The 18,043-nt window shown below is 42.7% G+C and overlaps 1 protein-coding gene across 1 annotated transcript in view; it reads right to left on the bottom strand.

Annotated features, from left to right (window-relative positions):
* Nucleotides 1-15,004, bottom strand: part of CA8 (carbonic anhydrase 8) — a gene marked incomplete at its 5' end in the record, with an annotated part of 84,276 nt that extends 69,272 nt beyond the window's left edge. Inside the window, 3 exons of the mRNA XM_080802726.1 lie at nt 2,035-2,159; nt 13,567-13,758; nt 14,905-15,004. Coding sequence (XP_080658852.1) covers nt 2,035-2,159; nt 13,567-13,758; nt 14,905-15,004 — 417 coding nt within the window. The remainder of the gene's footprint in view (nt 1-2,034; nt 2,160-13,566; nt 13,759-14,904) is intronic.
* Nucleotides 15,005-18,043: the final 3,039 nt, after the last annotated feature.

Below are 18,043 nucleotides of genomic sequence, written 5' to 3'. Positions count from 1 at the left end.
TTGTGTCCTCTTTCCTCTCTGATGCCTCCTGGTGTGTGCTTTTCCTTCTCAGGGTGGGTGAGGACAGTGCAATAGCCAGACGTGACACAGAGGGCAGAACCGTATTCAGGCAGCAGAAGGGAGATGATGTCTATAGGTACTGAGAAAAAAAGTCCCTAGGACGGTAACAAATGAAGACCTGACCTTCCCCGTCAAGGTCTTAATCACAGTCACAAGGCCACAGTCACATACTCAGGTGGTCTCCAGCTTACTGCAACCATTTCCCCTTCACCTCCCTCCTTCAAACACTTAAATATTTAACTTTTAAGACTCAAGTCTTGAGGTGCCTGGGTGGCTCAGTCAGTTAAGCAGCTGCCTTCAGCTCAGGTCTTGATCCCAGGGTCCTGGGATCAAGTCCCGCCTCTGGCTCCCTCCTCAATGGGGAGCCTGCTTCTCCCTTGCCCCCGTTCATGCTCTCTTCTCTCTCAAATAAATAAGTAAAATCTTAAAATTAAAAAAAGGCATTTGAGTCTTTTTTAATGAAAGGCATATCCTGAGATTCCTAAGGCACTTTTTAAAAATTATAATTAAAGTAATACGGAGAAATACTTCCTCTACCTTGATTCTGTGAAGTAGATGTATCACTAATAGGAATTACACAGCAGTGATTTCCAATCACTGAGGTGGAACTAGACACAGAATCTAGCCACGTTCAATTCCATACCTAAGGGTACGGGCAGTTGGCAACAACAGAGAAGGAAGACTGGCACTCCAGCAGCCTCCAAAATATACTGTTATGTGCCACCGACGTACTGTCTCCTGGAGACATCTGGGGGTCCTTACAGGAAAACACAGAAACAAGACCTGGACCAACGGCAACATTGTCTGAAGTTCACCAACATGGGCTGTCTCTGATGTATCCAGCAGTGGACTAAATGACGGGTGTAAAGAGAAGATGAGAGGGAGACTTTTCTTCAGGAACTGTCTTAGTCAACAGGAGTCGTTACAACGAATGACCACCACTGGAGTGGCTTACACAACATTTATTTCTCACAGTTCCGTAAGTTGAACAATCTAAGATCAAGAGGCTGGCAGAACTGACGTCTGGTGAGGACCCACTTCCTGGATTGTAGGCAGCCATCTCCTTGTCTGCCCTCACATGGCAATGAGCAGGAAAGAGCAAGCTCTCTCTGGACTCTTATTAGGACACTAATTCCATTCATGAGGACTCCACCCTAGTGACCTCATCTAACCCTAATTACATCCCAAAGGCCCCACCTCCTAATTCCATCATATTCAACATACAACTTGGGGGTGGGGGGAGGCACCAACACTTTGGTCCATAGGAGGAACCCATGGAATCAGTGAGAAAGACGCCACAGACACTAGAGTTTACAGTCAATGAGTGCCATGGCAACAATCTGTCAAGTACACTGGGCACACAGAAGAGGGAGCAATGTATTCTGCTTAGGGAAGGGACTCAGAAAAAGTCCCATGGAAGAAATAATACTTCAACTAAGTCGTGAAGAAAGAGTAGGAATTGACTAAGGGAAGTAAAGAGGGACTTCTTCAGACAAAAGAATGACTCTCTAAAAATCTCTCTCTCTCTCTCTCTCTCTCTCTCTAATTGCCTTGGGTGAATAAATCCAACTTACCAATTTCAATCAGAAGTAAACCAGACTTTTGACTAATGTTGAGGTTTCTCTAACTTTGCTGGTTTTCAGTTTATCATCTATTTGTAGCATCTACAAAAATGACTTACTGAATTTGCAGAGGCAGCAGAATTTTTAGAACAGTAACAATACTAAAATGAAACTTAATAGTGTAATTACCTTTATGACCAATCACCCGTGTGCACTCTCCAAGCTCACCAAAGTCAATGGTAAATGCCATTTGCTGCCCAAGCATATACCTCCTTAAGCGCTTTGTTATTTTACTATAAATTGATAAAATTTAAATGGTATACACCTACTTCTAAACTCAACCATTCTCAGTAAGTCGCTGAATATTTTACATAAACAATAAGAGTTTTACAAGATGATTTGTTATTCTTACCTCCATGGGAAAAGCTTTGAAATTAACTGTGTGCTCAGAACCACGCTGGTTTTCTCTCCCCCAATGAAATCTAACTTCATACAGTTCAAATTCATGCCCTTGAGGCAATGGACCTCCTGATAGAACTGAAAAAAGAAAGTAAGTTCTGTTTAATTAACAGAAAACATATTCATCAGTACAGTAGAACACTGTAGAATAAACATGGGGGACATTTTTTGCCAGAAAGCTCTCATGAGCTCTATAAATTAAATTCAGATAGCCAAAATGAGAAATATATTCTAACTGTGGGAAGCATTTACACTATCATACTGATACAGTTGAAAGACTATGAAATACTTGGTAATATTGCATCCCTTCAATTTCCTGTGTGTGTCAGGTAATGGAGTAGACAAAGAAAACACAGATTACCTATTCTCCCTGAGACTCGCACTTAGCACTGCTCAGGAGACAAGGACAGGGTCTGCATCTCACACTGACTAGTACTTTGTTATCGAACTATCGATCATTTATATCTAGTTTACAGATCACCCATTTGTTCCATACTGTCAATGTAGAGAGTAAGTGCAAGCTAATAAAATTACCTATTAAAAGAATGTTTACACCAATGTGATCTTTTGACAACAAAATCACGCTTAAAAAGTTATTTACAATTTAGTACTACATAAATGCAAGTGAAGTAAAATTATAATAAAATATTAACATGATTTAAAATGTTAACATTTGGGGGAAAAATGTCAACATTTGTTCCACAGGGCCCTGTCTCTATTTCTCATTTCTGGATAGGACCCAGAACTTTGTTCCAAACAGGAGCACTCTAAAGGATGACGAAAAATACACCTGTGTAAGAACCAGTCTTGAAGAAACAAAATACTTTCTTTAGTTAAATACACCCTGACGTCGTAGAGAAAAACTTTGTTCATTACAAATGACCGATTTTGACACAAATAAAGACTGTCTGCATTTTTCCTATAAAAACTGTCAATTCTAGGGGCACCTGGGTGGCCCAGTTGGTTTAGTGTCCAACTCACGGTTTCAGGCAGGTCCTGATCTCAGGGTCCTAGGACCCAGCCCCATATTGGGTTCCCCACTTAGCATGGAGTCTGCCTGAGATGCTCTCTCTCTCTCTCCCTCTCCCTCTGTCCCTCCTGCTCATGCTGTCTTTCTCTCTCTCTCAAATAAATAAATAAAATCTTTTTTAAAAACCCGTTAATTCTAAATGATATCAGCTAAGAATTAAAAGTTTCTTTAGTCAAGAAGTTGACAAAATTTATCTCCTCTCCCAAGAAGCAGTCCCTGAAAGAAAGGAGCATTCACACTTGGGCCAGCATTGTGGAGAACAGTAGTGCCCAGAGCTGAGTGCCACACAGAAGGACAAGCCCTCTGTCCATCCGTACCCTAAACCTTAGTGGAGAGGAAAGGGAATTGGTGCAGCAATATTTATTTGTTTGCCTGGTTCATCATCTAATTACTTGTTCCAAAAGAATTTAAGGCTTCTTACATCAAGTACCTGTCATCCAGCCAGAAGGCATAAATTAGAAAGAAGAGCAAAGGAAAAACAAAGACAGAGACAGAAAACAGATGGAGACGGGAGGCTACCGCACAAATGAAAGTCATGAAGTCCCTACGAAAAGCACCCTATACGTTGGGTTCTATGCTTTTTGCCCGCTCAAAGAAGAAAAAGAGCACCAGCAGCAAAACACAATTATAATTTTCCTTTCCGGGCGGAAAAGAAGTGAGACACATGGCCTTTAGGACGACACTATCTCACATGGTTTTTATGTTTTCTTCATGTTTGGTCTTGTAAGTTGTACAACAAATTGTAGGGGCACCTGGGTGGCCCAGTCGCTTAAGCGTCCAACTCCTGGTTTCACCTCAGGTTGTGATCTCGGGGTCGTGAGATCAAGCCCCATGTTGAGCCCCGCATCAGGCTGCGTGCTCAGTGTGGAGTCTGCCTGAGATTGTCCCTCTCCTGGCCCCTCCTGCTTATTCTCTTTCTTTTTTCTGTGAAATAAATAAATTAAAAAAAAAAAAAAAAACTGGAGGGGTCAGTCACTATCACCTTCCCAATGAACAGGGTCGAGAAAGCGTAGCTGGGACAGGTGAAGTGTGACGTTCCCCGGGCACCCAGCTAGCCAGCTCCAGGAGCCTGGAACTCGGATCTTCTGACCCACGTCTCACACTGAGACAGGACAGGGAAATTCACATCTCTGCATCTGTGAGCTGGAACTAAAAAACCAATGAGTTCGTTAAGCCTGGATTTCTAAACCGCAGTCCGTCCTTTGAGTACTACACCTCTTCCTATTTCCCAAAACAATTTAAAAAAAAATGTAAACACGTGGATCACAAAAGTTTACAGATATCCCAAACGGCAGAGCAAGTGCAGGGCATCTTCTCCAACAAGCACCCACGCTGTGGATGAAACCCTTGTATTCCAACCAGCCATGCTCCAGTTTGGGCATAACCTCAAAAATCGCTCCTTTCCCCCTGGCTGCCCGATGTAGGTCTTAAGAAAAACCAGGAAGGAAGTCTGGACTGTACCCACTCCCGAAGGTGGAATGTACCCCACCTCCCAAACCAAAAAGAATACATGGGGGAAATGTTCTTGTGACATCTCAGGCCACACTCCGGCCCTCATCACCAGAACTCCAAAACACTGCCCTCACCAGGGCAGTGAGGGCCTGACCTGAGGTGTGGGGACCGGTTCCCTAGCATTTTACTATCTACTATCTTTTTTTTTAATACTTTTTTTTAAAAGATTTTATTTATTTGAGAGAGATAAAGACAGAGATAGTGAAGAGAGAGCACAGCTGGGAGGAGAGGAAGAAGCAGGCCTCCCACTAAGTGGGGAGCCGGGTGTGGGACTGGATCCCAGAACCCTGGGATCATGACCGGAGCCAAAGGCAGCCGCATAACTGACCGAGCCATTCAGGGGCACCCCTAACACTACTTTCAACAGAAGGTGGAAATTGTCTTAGAGAAGGCTTAACTCCATGCTGCTGAGGAAAAAGAAAGGGCAGCATTGTGCCAGGAAGCACATGTAGCCCGGAAAAGAGGATTTATAAAATCTTTCCCCGAAACTTCTTCCTAGGGTGTGTGCGCACACAAGGGTGTGGTATTTCTGAGCCTGGGGAGTGCTGTCTACCAAGGCTTTCCTCTATAAATGGAGATAAGTGACCTTGACAGTGAATTCAGGGTGCCAAAATACAACGCCCATCTGATGGATGCCCAGGATTTCTTTCCTAGGAACCAAGCCTTCAGCTTAGAACTTGAGGACAGAGCTGCTATTTTAAATGCCCTAGAAACTCAAACGGCACCAGTTTATGTGTGGACAGGGAGCAGCTCCAAGCCCACAGGGCTTCATTTACTCATCTTTTCAACTAATATTTTTATACCAGGGACCACATTAAATGCTTAAGATACACCGACTCTGCTAAAACCGACGGAATTCACTACCCTTGAGAATCTTACGTTTTGTTAGAGGGAAATGAAAATTCGCACATTTACGGAGATCAACGTTTTGCCGAGCGGTATGTGGTCAGCCCCTGGCAGATTTGTTAGCTGTGATGCCATTATGTTCAATAAAATCATCATGAAATAATACCCTCACAGGTCTTACACTCTATCAGGTTGAAAATAAACACCAAGAAGGGAAGCATTCAGCAGGGGCCTGGTCCCCAGGAAGAAGTGACAAGGACACAGCTTCCCCCAGCAGTCGAGGCTCTGGGTACCAGTCGCTCTTGCTACCGATGAATAATCCAAAGTTAAACCACACTTGAATCACATGGCTGTACAAAGCCATAAAAAATAACAAAATACTGAATTCAGAATTTTATGAGGAGCCGGCTAAAAGCATTACCTGTTCATCCCCTAAGAATGCTAGCATTGATAGACTAAAAATAAATAGTAGCTCTGTTTTACCCATTTGGCAACATCCTCTTAAAGCATTATTCTCCCTTTTCCCAGCTTATTTTTTTAATAAGGAAACTACTCATACCAAAAGGGGTACACTTTTCCTATATTTGTGAGTATCAAATTTTGCTAAGTGACATTTTGTTACCATGTGGCAGGTTTATTAGTTGTGGTGTCATTATGTTCAATAAAAGTACAATGAAACAACGTGAGAGTCCCACTGATGACACTCTGCATATCCTTAGAATAACACACTTGCAGAAAGAATACAAAATAAACTGATGCCATTGCCGCTAGCTGCTTTTTCTTTAATGCTCTTTAACAGGTACAGCTATTATGCTTGTACATATAAAAAGAGTTCCTCTCAGAAACCTCTGCAAAATCTGAGAAACCCATAAAGGCATGATAGATATGCATTTACCTAATCTAGCTAAGCTTCCACAGCCTTTGCAGAAAACGAATTTGCCAGAGAGTTCAAAGACATAGCCCCCCTCATTTTATTTGAGTTCGACTCGCATTTTAGGATGGACTCCTTGCCCAGCCCTGCCTTGCCCCCCAAAGGATGTAAAAAGGAAGACACAGTCTCCATGCCAGAGGGGTATTCTCAGTGCTTAAGAAACAATGCTCCCATTTAAACGTGAGATGCAGGAAAGGCACCCAGCAAGGGCCATGCCAGAACCAAGGGGGCATCGGAAAGTCAGAAAGACTTTACAGAGGAGATCGCTAAGCAGAGTCTGGAAGAGGAAGCAAAGAGAATTGAGTAAGAACATTCCAAGCAGAGAGAAGGGACCAAGAAAGGACTGAGTCTATTCCAGGAGAATAAAGGTTAGGCTCCCAAGATGTGAGCACTGGGAGGGGAACTGTAGGCTATGCCTATGAACTGGGAGGTTATTATGGAGGGACTCACCAATAGCTTTTAAGTAGAACACTAGTAAAATATTACTTTCATACCTTTGTGAACAGTGGACCAGCAAAGAGCAAGCCTGAGTAGCTGACTGTCATAACCCAGGCACAGATGGTGAGGCCTGGAGACAGAGTTCTCCACAGCCCTGCTGTGTCCCCAGCACAGAGGGAAGCTGTTAACTGTTGTGTCCCCCAAGAGATCTAGACCCAAACAGTTCATTCTCGACGGGTCTAAAGATTTTATAACCTCAGTTTAACTTTAAAGGAACCCAAAACATACTCACAAAACATTCCAAAAAGAGTATAATTAGTTCTTCTAAAAAGCATTTGAAATCTTGAAAACAATAATCAATTATTTTACTGCCTTTACCTTCTAACATACAGTTTCATTTTATATTAAAGAATGAATATCGGGGAGCCTGGGTGGCTCAGTGGGTTAAGCCTCTGCCTTCGGCTCAGGTCAAAATCTCAGGGTCCTGGGATCGAGCCCCACATCAGGCTCCCTGTTCAGGAGGAAGCCTGCTTCCCCCTCTCTCTCTGCCTGCCTCTCTGCCTACTTGTGATCTCTCTCTGTCAAATAGATAAATAAAACCTTAAAAAAAAAAAAAGAATGAGTATCATCAGTTCTTAAGAGTGGAGGCAACATGGACAGTACGGGGAGGAGGCCAGTTAGCCTGGGTCTGCATAAGCAAAGGGAAGCAGATTAAGACAACTGTCCAAGTAATGCAAGAGCCCCAAAGTTAGCTAAAAGGTCAATCATAAAGAAATTCAACCCTGACATCTCATATATGTAAACAATACAGAGCCACTGAAGACAATTTTAAGATATTTTTGACAACTCCATCTTTAAATCAGCAAGGCTATTAAGAAGCACTATAAAAAAGTTGTCATGTTTTTGAAAAAAAAAGTATGATTTAATAATAAAAGTAATCTAGTCTAAATTTAATATTGAGAATTATAAAAGACCCAGAAGTAAAACTGTCTAATTAGGGCTTCTATAATAAGTTACAACAAAGGACACAAATGACCAATTCCGATTAGCAATTTCTCCCATACCGATGGTCCATTAAAAAAGTCATTACCAGGGCACTTGGGTGGTTCAGTGGGTTAAAGCCTCTGCTTTCGCCTCAGGTCATGGTCCCAGGGTCCTGGGATCGAGTCCCACATCGGGCTCTCTGCTCAGCAAGGAGCCTGCTTCCCTCTATGCCTGCCTCTCTGCCTACTTGTGATCTCTGTCTGTCAAATAAATAAAATCTTAAAAAAAAAAAAAAAAGTCATTACCCTTAACACACAGCTTGCAGTCAGATGGAATGACGTTCTATTGCAGAAGCTTGGCTAGTCTCACACTTTCTCAGGACTTAACTATCCAACCACAGAGGCCAGAAATCTAGAGTTATATTTTTATGCTTAAGCTACTCTTTATACCACTGCAATATGTCTGATTTTCATTTGTGCACACTAACCATGGAGATTCCTGTGCTACAATGATTCACCAGTTCCACAGAGAAATTAAATGATGGATGTGGCAGCCTTCATAACACTCTCCAAACTCCAGGAGTTAACAGGACCCAGAGTGTGATGCTTGGCTCAACTCCATGACAGGAGGCACTCTGTCACCTCAAAATATGCTCAGAGCAGAGGCGGAAGCACAGTGACAGGACCCAAAGTGTGGTCCAGTCACAGGGGCTCCACCCCAGGGCATCCCTCCAATGGTTCCCTCCTCGGCCCTGGTCCACATACCCCATCACCAACTTCCTATGGATGGCATCTCAGAGACCTCCCTGTGTCATCCCTGCCTTTCCACTGGCACTGCCAACACAGCAGCTCCCACTCTTTCCCAGATCCCATCTCATTCAGTATGGCCCGGTGAATTTTCCTGAAACAACATATTTTACGGGGAAAAAAAAAAAGATTATACTCTTGAGGATTTGATTCAAAATCCCTCATGAGCGTGCTCCAATACAGCCTCGCGATGTATATATTAACCTTATTTTCCATGAATCAATCTTTTCTTCCACATACACTTCAGGATTCTCTTTTCCTCGCCCAGGGTCTAGACCTTCCCACAGCTGCGTCTTTTTTGCTTACTGCCCTCTCTTCCCACATATTCCAATCTTCCCCATCCAAATGCTCTTCATGCTTCAGTGATCACTGCCAATGCTACCTCCTCTGCGCATCCTCCCCTCATAATGGCAGCCAAAAATCACCTCTTCCGGTGTACCTATCTCGCACAATCCACCCCTGTAATCTTCCAAGAGCAGCTTGGGAGCCTGATTTCTATTTACTTGACCCAAAGCAGGCAACACTTTGCAGAAGGTAAAACAAAGATCGCCACCTGCATCTGGCAAACCAGAGAAAACCAGTAAAAGAAACCAATGCCTATTGCTAAGTGAAAGAAGTCAATGTATGCTTCCAACTGTATGATATTCTGAAAAATGCGAAACTATGTTGATGGTAAAAAGATCAACGATTGCCAGATGGAAAGAGGAAGGGAAGAGGAGGTAGAGCATAGAGTTGTTTTAAGATGACGGAACTATTCTGTAGAACAGTATAATGGTGGAGACACGTAATTACACATTTGTGGAAGCACACAGAATGTACAACACCAGAGGGAACCCTGATTTAAATTGTAAGTTTTAGGTGATAATGATGTGTCAACACAGGTTCATCAGCTGTAACAAATGTACTACTCTTGTTTGACTCTTTGGCCTGGGATCAACAACCAGAATGTTGACAACTAGGTGTGAGCCACCACATCCCTTTCCCCAGAAAACTGGATAAACCTACAAAAGTTCCTTCTACAACATGGCCAGATCCTTACATAATCACATTACTGTGATGCCCACCAGAGAGCAATCCCGGTCCACGTGCACAGAGGTTCTAATCCAATTTTTAGACCCATTCCTAAATATGAACAAAGAGCCAAAGATAAGTAGACATTGGAGAAAAACTCCCATCTAAAAGAGACCAAATAAATAAAGAACCCAGAATAAACAGAGACATAGAACAGGAAAAAAGAAAGAAAGAAAGAAAGAAAAAAATACAGAAAACAATAGAGAAAGACTCTGCACTTAGGAAATAAACAGCAGAAGCTGTACTTGAACGACTAAGAAAAGTAGTATAAGCACAACTTTTTTAGAAGTTAGAACAGAAAGCACAAGTTTAATGGGAAGACTAGAAGATGTAAGTTGAGGAAATCCATCAGGAAGCAGAACAAAAAGACAAAAACAGAGGAGTTATGAAAGAAGAAAATAAAGGAAAAACAGAAAACCTATCAATTACCTAATGTAAGAAAATGTCTAAGAAACGGAAGACACAATCATCCTGATCAAAAAGCCCACCAAGCACGCACCACAGAGACATACAAGGTAGCCAAACATGAGCCCTCACATGCCCTCCTTCTCAGGAAGTTACTGGAAGATGGACTATAGGAGGGAATAAACCAAGAAACCCCTGACATGAGGGATCAACCTCAAAAGTGGTTGACAGCATCCAGGGAACACGGGCTTGCACAGGAGAGATAAGCAAAGGGACCTCCTCGGCATAAGGTCCAGGAGCTGCAGGTGATGGCTAGAGGGCAGGCCAAGAGATCAAGCAGGAGAAGGGAGAGGCCTCCAAAGGGACAGGGGAAAGGGACAGGGGAAAGGGACAGGGGAAAGACCAAGGGGAGGGAGGGAAGGACTTCTTGATGTAGCTCTGCCATCTGTCAGAGCCTGGAAATAAAATCATGATAGATAAAATAAGAAATTAAATAAACAAAAATGTATTAACTCCAGGGGGGAAAAATGCCACATTGTTCAGTAAAGGAAATAGATTGTAGTCTCAGCTGGAAACAACTGCTACACGGTCATAATGATAAAAACACTGAGTACTAATTTAAAGAAAAATTGTAGGGGTGCCTGGGTGGCTCAGTTGGCTGAACGACTGCCTTCGGCTCAGGTCATGATCCTGGAGTCCCAGGATTGAGTCCCACATCAGGCTCCCTGCTCAGCAGGGGGTCTTCTTCTCCCTCTGACCTTCCCCTTCTCATGCTCGCTCTCTATCTCAATCTCTCCTCTCTTTCAAATAAATAAATAAAATTTTAAAAAAAAAATTGTTGGGGTGCCTGGGTGGCTCAGTGGGTTAGGCCTTTGCCTTCGGCTCTGCTCATGGTCCCAGGGTCCTGGGATTAAGCCCCGCATCAGGCTCTCTGCTTGGCGGAGAGCCTGCTTCCCCCCTCTCACTCTGCCTGCCTCTCTGCCTACTTGTGATCTCTCTCTGTTAAATAAATAAATAAAATCTTTTTAAAAAATTATAATTTAAGTATACAGGAACAAAAGAGGGGCAAACCATGATGGGGGAGGGTAGCTAGAGACCAGCCTCATTTTCCATGGCAGAGAGTTCATAGATATCTTATATGTCAAAGCAGGACCTTATGAACATACCCGTGAGGGATGGAGACAGGAGAAGTAGATAAGAGTTCAAAGTGATTGTCACCAAGGCAAAAAGTTTTAGGTGGGGGATGGGGTCTCCCCAAGGGCAGAGAGAAACAACATACAGCACTAATCAAATACTTAAATCATGTGTACATCCTATTTTGATAAAGATAACCCTTAATTAAATAAATGAAGGACAATGTGCTTGGGGCTTGCAGACTACTCCTTTGAGAAGCTTAAATATCCTAAAAAAAAAAGGGGGGGGGTACTTGGGTCACTCTGTGGGTTAAGCCTCTGCCTTCGGCTCAGGTCATGATCTCAAGGTCCTGGGATCAAGCCCTGAATAGAGCGCTCTGCTCAACAGGGAGCCTGCTTCCCCCTCTCCCTCTGCCTGCCTCTCTGCCTACTTGTGGTCTCTCTCTCTGTCAAATAAATAAACAAAATCTTAAAAAAAAAAAAAAAACTAAAAAAATAAATGTCCACACATGGTATTTTTTTTGTCCCTTGTTTTTTAAGTTTGAGAAATAGAGAAAAAGCAGAAACAACAAAGAAGACATTATTCCAGCAGCAGAAAAGAGACAGGGCTTCTAAAGGAGCAAGCTCTCTAAGGAGGCAGGAGTAAGGGGTCTGGAACATGTGTACTCAAATTAGGCTAGGACAGACAGAAAGCTCACCTCTGCTGGTCAGGGGTGGAGGAGGGAGGGGACTGGAGTGCAAGGGAAAACCTTGTGGTTAGAGAGTCAAGGCACTGCTTGATAGTGTCTGTTTTGGGGATGAGTGAGCAGACCAAGGGAAATCGTCAATATATGAGAAGGTACGAGAAGGAAATGTTAAATTCAATTTGATCAAGTAAGTTGGATCTTAGAGCAGAGAGTGTTTGTACTCAGTCATTCCTCCATGCTTCCAGATTTCATAACTCTTCCATAACATCTTTATACTAATAAATGACTGACTTTTCACTAAACTAAGAATCCTCGAGAATGGTCTTAGCATTTGTATGCAACCCATATGCACTGACCGCTGTGCCTGATGTGAAATGCATTTTTGTTCTATAGATATATAAATGTTTACCTCCAGAAACACAAAAACATCTCAATGTACCAATACACATATATTACATTAATATGCTTTTTATAAACCACGAGAGTCAGCATTTAATAATTTTTCTGTGCAGTTTAAAAATAATACCTAATGTCCCTCATGGATAGCCCCTCCCCAAAAAAAATTTTATTTAAGTTCAAATTTCCATCTGAAGCTGTCTCTCTTTGACCGCATGTAACACTGAGAATCTGTTTGGGATGATGCCCATACTTTGACCCAAGTCAGATCATCAAGGAAGATTACATGAACCTATGACTAGCTCATGGGTTCTAAATTAAAGTTCGGGAACAGTCACAGTAAGTTTTAAAACAAAGATTCCATAGTTGGAAATCAGTGCCTGCCTGTCATATAATAAACCTAAAGACTTTATGGCTTGAAATATTATATTATTGATTCAGAATTAATTTTGAGTACAGGTGATCTCTGTTCATTAGTACTTCCTACTATTTCAACATACTCTTATTTTATATTCTTTCCAAGAGAGAAATACAGCTATTCACTAAGGAAAGCACAATATTAATGCTAATTTTAAAAAAAATTCTTCTTTCTTCTCCCCTACATTTAAGCCAATTTCCTTGATAATTTCCAACACCTTTTCCACAAAACATTTCAAATCTACCTCAAACGGATTCAAAGGGGAGAGGAAGAGTTATAAATAAGTAAATACAAACAAGAGTTCTGGTCATTCAAATCTTTTACTAAGTTGAGAGGATGTTTTTGATAGCTATTAAAATTCTTTTTGCCACATTAATATAGTAGAGAAAATTAATTTGAGAAGTCTATCTCAAATGCCAGATTATGGCAATAAATCTTAATCTTTAGTTTTACAAAGCAATAAAACAGAGAATTACAATTTTCTGGATGAATTAAGCTAATGAACGATTTAGGACAAAATGCAGATTAGGACACCTGCACATGCTTTTCCATAAATCCCACAAAGTTTAAGTTGATCAACTAAGGTTGTTTCAGCAATATCATGTAACACAGAACAACCAAACTACCATCTCCATAATTTCATCTTTTGAGCTTCTCAAAAACTTTTTAGAAATCAATTCCCCAAAAAATGCACTTTATAGTACATTAAGCTATCCTGATAATGACACTATGGTTAATTCTACCTTTAAAGTCATAGAAGCCAAATCAACTCAGTAGCCTGTAAGAACTTCTAATTTACAAAGGCATGCAAAAGCATCTTTTAATATACCTGATTTTGACTTCAGGATAACCTGAATGGTATGTCCATCGTTGGTGACTTCGCAGTCCCGGCAGACCACATAATTTGGGGAGAGGCGGACATCCAGCAGGGAGGGGTCATATCTAGCTTCTCTTGAGTTTAAATTAATGGGGGACTGGTATTCCCCATTAGCATCAGGAAACACCAAGCCCCACTCAACACCTAAGCACAAAATAAAGCAAATTTAGAACAGGTTATAAAAAAATTCCAATAAAACTCAACATGTAAAAGCTGATTTAGACACTGTTTATGATCCTTGACATTATTAAGGTTATGACTATTGTTTCTCTACAGATGAATATGGTAAAGGTGTACGAATTTCTGCATTCATATTTTCAATGATTTAATGCTATCAAATACCATATACAAAGCACTGTACTAACAAAATATTCTGTCTTCGTCCACATATATGTAATAATATGTAACTCTAGGAAATTTAGGTCATCTCGAAGTGATTGAAAAAGAATCAAGAGTTCCACAAAAATTTCCTCTGTTCATTAGTTCAATTACATGCAGTCCCTGAGAAATACCTGAACTTCTGAACTTGCTTGACGAGAGCCAAAAACCATAAATCTGATGCTAGTGAATAAACCCCTCTTCTCAGAAATGCAAATACAGCAGTAGAGAAGTGGACATATCCACATATACCCACACCGCTATTGTCCTACAATATATACATATATATTCTCTTGGCATGTTTTATGAAGTTATAAATTCCCCATTTGTTTCACCATCAGCATCAGCGGTCAAATCTATTTCCATCTTCTGGGATAAATGCAGCCAACAAAACTTTTTTTAAAAAGTCAACCCCTTCCGACCAAGCCCGCTGATTAGGCTTGAAATTTGGGACTTCTTTAGCAAGAGTTGAACACCGTTCGCATCCTTCCCGGAAAGAGTTGTGGCAAGAAGACTTTCTCCCGGCAGCGTCCTCACAGCAAGCAAGAACCGTAACACTGGGTGCCCAAGGTGCTGAGGAAAATGCAACGCTGCTCCTCGCCGGCACTCAGTGCACACAAGGATTAGAGGCGCAGCGTAAGGCTGGCCCTCCGCGTGGCCGCAAGTGCCAACTGCTGCCCGGCAGGACCGACCGGCGCCCTGACGCGCGCGCAGGCGGCGGGCACGCTCGCTCTGCCTGGAGCCGCTTCGGCTCCCAGTCGGGCCTGGGGAGCGGGAAAGCGACAGAGACGCACGTGGGAAAGAGGGGCCGCGGCGGTGCTGGGCGCGCGCGAGAGCGGCAGCGACTCGGCGGGACGCGCACGCGGCGGGGCGCGGGACCCCGGACAGCCCGCCCGACTCGCGGCCGGTTACCTTCTTCGTAGCCCCACTCCACCCCCTCCTCCTCCTCCTCTTCATCCTCCTCCTTCTCCGGGAAGGCGACGGAATCTTCGATGAAGCTCAGGTCAGCCATGGGAAAAAGGCCGTGGGTCCCCTCGGCGCTCTCGCCCGCGGAGCCCGCGGGGCAGTAGGGAAGCGGGCAGGAGTGGGAGTGGGCGCGCGTGGAGGTGGGAGGCCGAGCAGAAGCGCGTGGGGGTGCGAGCGCACGGGTGTGTGAGTGTGAGCGCGCGCGTGGGGGTGTGAGCGCGCGTGCGGGCGCGAGGCGGGCGCGGGCTAGGCCGGAGTTTTCGGGCGGCCGGGGCAGGGAGCGCGCGCGCCCCGAGTCCCGGCGGAGCGCGAGGGGAGCCGTAGCTCCAGGAGCGGCAGGCGGCGGGTTATAAACCCGACCGGGGCGTGTCTGGTACGGGAGGATCCGCCCCCTTCGCTCGGCGGCCGGCAGGAAAAGGACCTGGAGCTACCGGCCCCACCAGGGAAACTGCGGAAGCCCCGTCGCCCTACCTGTAGGGTGGGCTCACACTGCCGGCTCTCCCACGCTTACCTTCCAGAAGCCCGCGAGTCGCCCAAGGACCCATGTGTGTAGGCCCTAGACCCGGGGCTTTCTACCTTATTTACTTTCGGCTTTACTGCAGGAAATACAAAAAGAAAAACAAAAAAAGCGGAGGTGGGGGTTTCGGGAAGGAGAGAGATTAATAGCTATGCGTAAAGGACAGGGCTGGGAAGACCCCGTAAGAAGTTTCCCACTCTGAATTTTTATTGTTGGCTATTTACTTTATCATCGTCATTAAAGGGCGGTGGAAAGTTGAAATGGAAAAATTTTCAAGGAACTTGTAGTTCCTAAAACACATAAGACAAAAATGTTTCAATCTAGATAAGTAGATATAATTTGGGGAGTTTTTTCCCCCCTAAAAAAAATTATCTCAAAGGCAATGACAAGCAATAAAGAAAGGGTGTTTGGTTTTAGTTTCAGAGTCTGGGGTGCTGCTGCAGGAACAGCTTGACCTGTACACAGCTCCCAAACGCCTAATGAAATCGTGTAAATAATGAAATGCACACATTGCATAACAAACAGAACTTTCCTGATCTAAAGAGGTAGCATTGTTACCTCTAAAACATGCTTCCCAACGACTTAATGCCCTAACCCCCGTGTTGCAGTGCGTTTTAAAAGCCCCAGTTTATAACCCCTGACCAGGTTAACTCCGCATTTTTAGAAGCTCAGATTTGGACCTCAAGCGAATTTGTTTTTATAAGCCCAGTGCACGTACCGCAACGTCTGTTAGCAGTTTGAATTGCCGGTTCTTAAATCATCTCATCTTTATGAATGCTTCATTCCTCATAGGATGGAGATGCTCCTTCTGGGGATTTTCATGTACTGTGCTCCTAGCATTCACTGCTGCTCAGCCCTCTACTATGTAAAAAAGGCATTTAACAGGTTATTAGAAACTACTCCAGAAAGTGAATTGGGTTTGAGGGTGGGGGGGCCTAAGTCGATCAATTCTGACACTTTTTGGAACATTTAACAAAAGAGGTGAGAACTATTGGTCAGCTTTAGCTTTGAGGATTCCAAGCATTCATTTAAAAAATTAATAATAACAAAAATAAAAAATTCCCCCTTAAGGTAGGTAAAAAGTTATGAGGACTTGAGCCACAGTTTAAGAGAGATGAAATTCATTCTTCACTCACTGCCTTTTGGGTGTTCTTTAGTGGATATCCTCTCTCTTCTGTTCCTTAATAAGCCTGAGATTGACAGAAGTGTAAGTCTACCCTAAACCTATAGTTTTTGAAAATAGTAAGCACTACCCAAAGTATTAACCATTTTCACTAAAGTTCTTCTAAAAGGAACATTTCATTTATTTTTCTGTTGTTGAAAACTTTTTCACAATCTTGAAATTTTCATTAAAGTTTCTTTCTAGAAGTGTATTCACACATTAATCAAATGCTGCAGCTAGTGGAACCTATAGAAAATAATAAAATCATCTTGCCACCCTGGGCTCATCAGGAATGTCCATTCCCCTCGGCCCAAACATGAATAGATGCCAACTGTAACCATTGTGTGACCACCATTTCATTTAAAGTATTACATGAATTATAGAGATGTTTACCAAGCCAGAGGACAGCAAAATCACCATGGCAAAAAACTCAATGTTCCATGAGTAGTAAATGGTGTGCCATATTTACTGCAGACAGGCTGCAAGATTGAATTACCAATATTGAATTTTGCAGCTAATAGACCATTCTGTATATAGCCAACAATATATCACTATTCATAAATGTAGTTAACCACTACGCAAATACATGTTTACCCGTACTTGTTCTTTCTAAATTATTCAACGTCTTGTGTATAATGTAGCTCCCCACTGCAAGCCTAGGATACCCTACCCAGCAACATATGAACCATTCCACAGTGCATCCAAGTATTCAATTAACAGCCTTAATTGCTTTGAGACTGTGTGCTTCAGATTTCTGCTAATTAACAGCTCTTTAAGACCTTCTCTTCTCAGGTCCCTGTACTATATTATCGCTAAAGATGGAATTTCTATTTCTAGTTATTATAAGGTATCTGTTACCATAAAACCTAAACACATAGACCCGAAGATATAGGCCAATTCGTTGACTTATAAACTAGAACAAGCACACCCAAATCTAATATCAGAGAATCTAAAAATATTCATGCTCTCTATTATGAACATAAGTACTCCACATATCCCCATATGCAATTTTTAAAATATTTCAACCTAATATCATATTCGATTCCTTTAACTTTCTATTGCTTGCTTCTCGTGTTTGCATAACTGAGGTCAAACCACATCAGTAGGACAGTTTATTAAAACTAAGACCTATATAACTGATTACTATTTAATACTAAGAAAATAGAAATACCTAAAAGGGACAAACTGATCTAGATGTCACAGGGACAAAGAGACACTGAGATTGCTTCACACACCCCTGTCTTACACACCTCTGTCCTCCCAATCTTTTCCTATCCTTTGCCTACCTTTTCAAGGCTTTCTTCTTGTGCTGGTGAGTTTCGGCCCCGCAGTAGTCGCAAAGAATTATTACTCTCTTCTTTTGTGTATCTTATGCTCTGGGAGCACCTCAAGAACAGAACTAACAT

The sequence above is a fragment of the Martes martes genome, assembly GCF_963455335.1.
Source record: "Martes martes genome assembly, chromosome: 4".
Taxonomy (NCBI): Eukaryota; Metazoa; Chordata; class Mammalia; order Carnivora; family Mustelidae; genus Martes; species Martes martes.
Note: the sequence above shows the minus strand (reverse complement) of the source record. Positions and strands in the feature narration are given on the sequence as shown.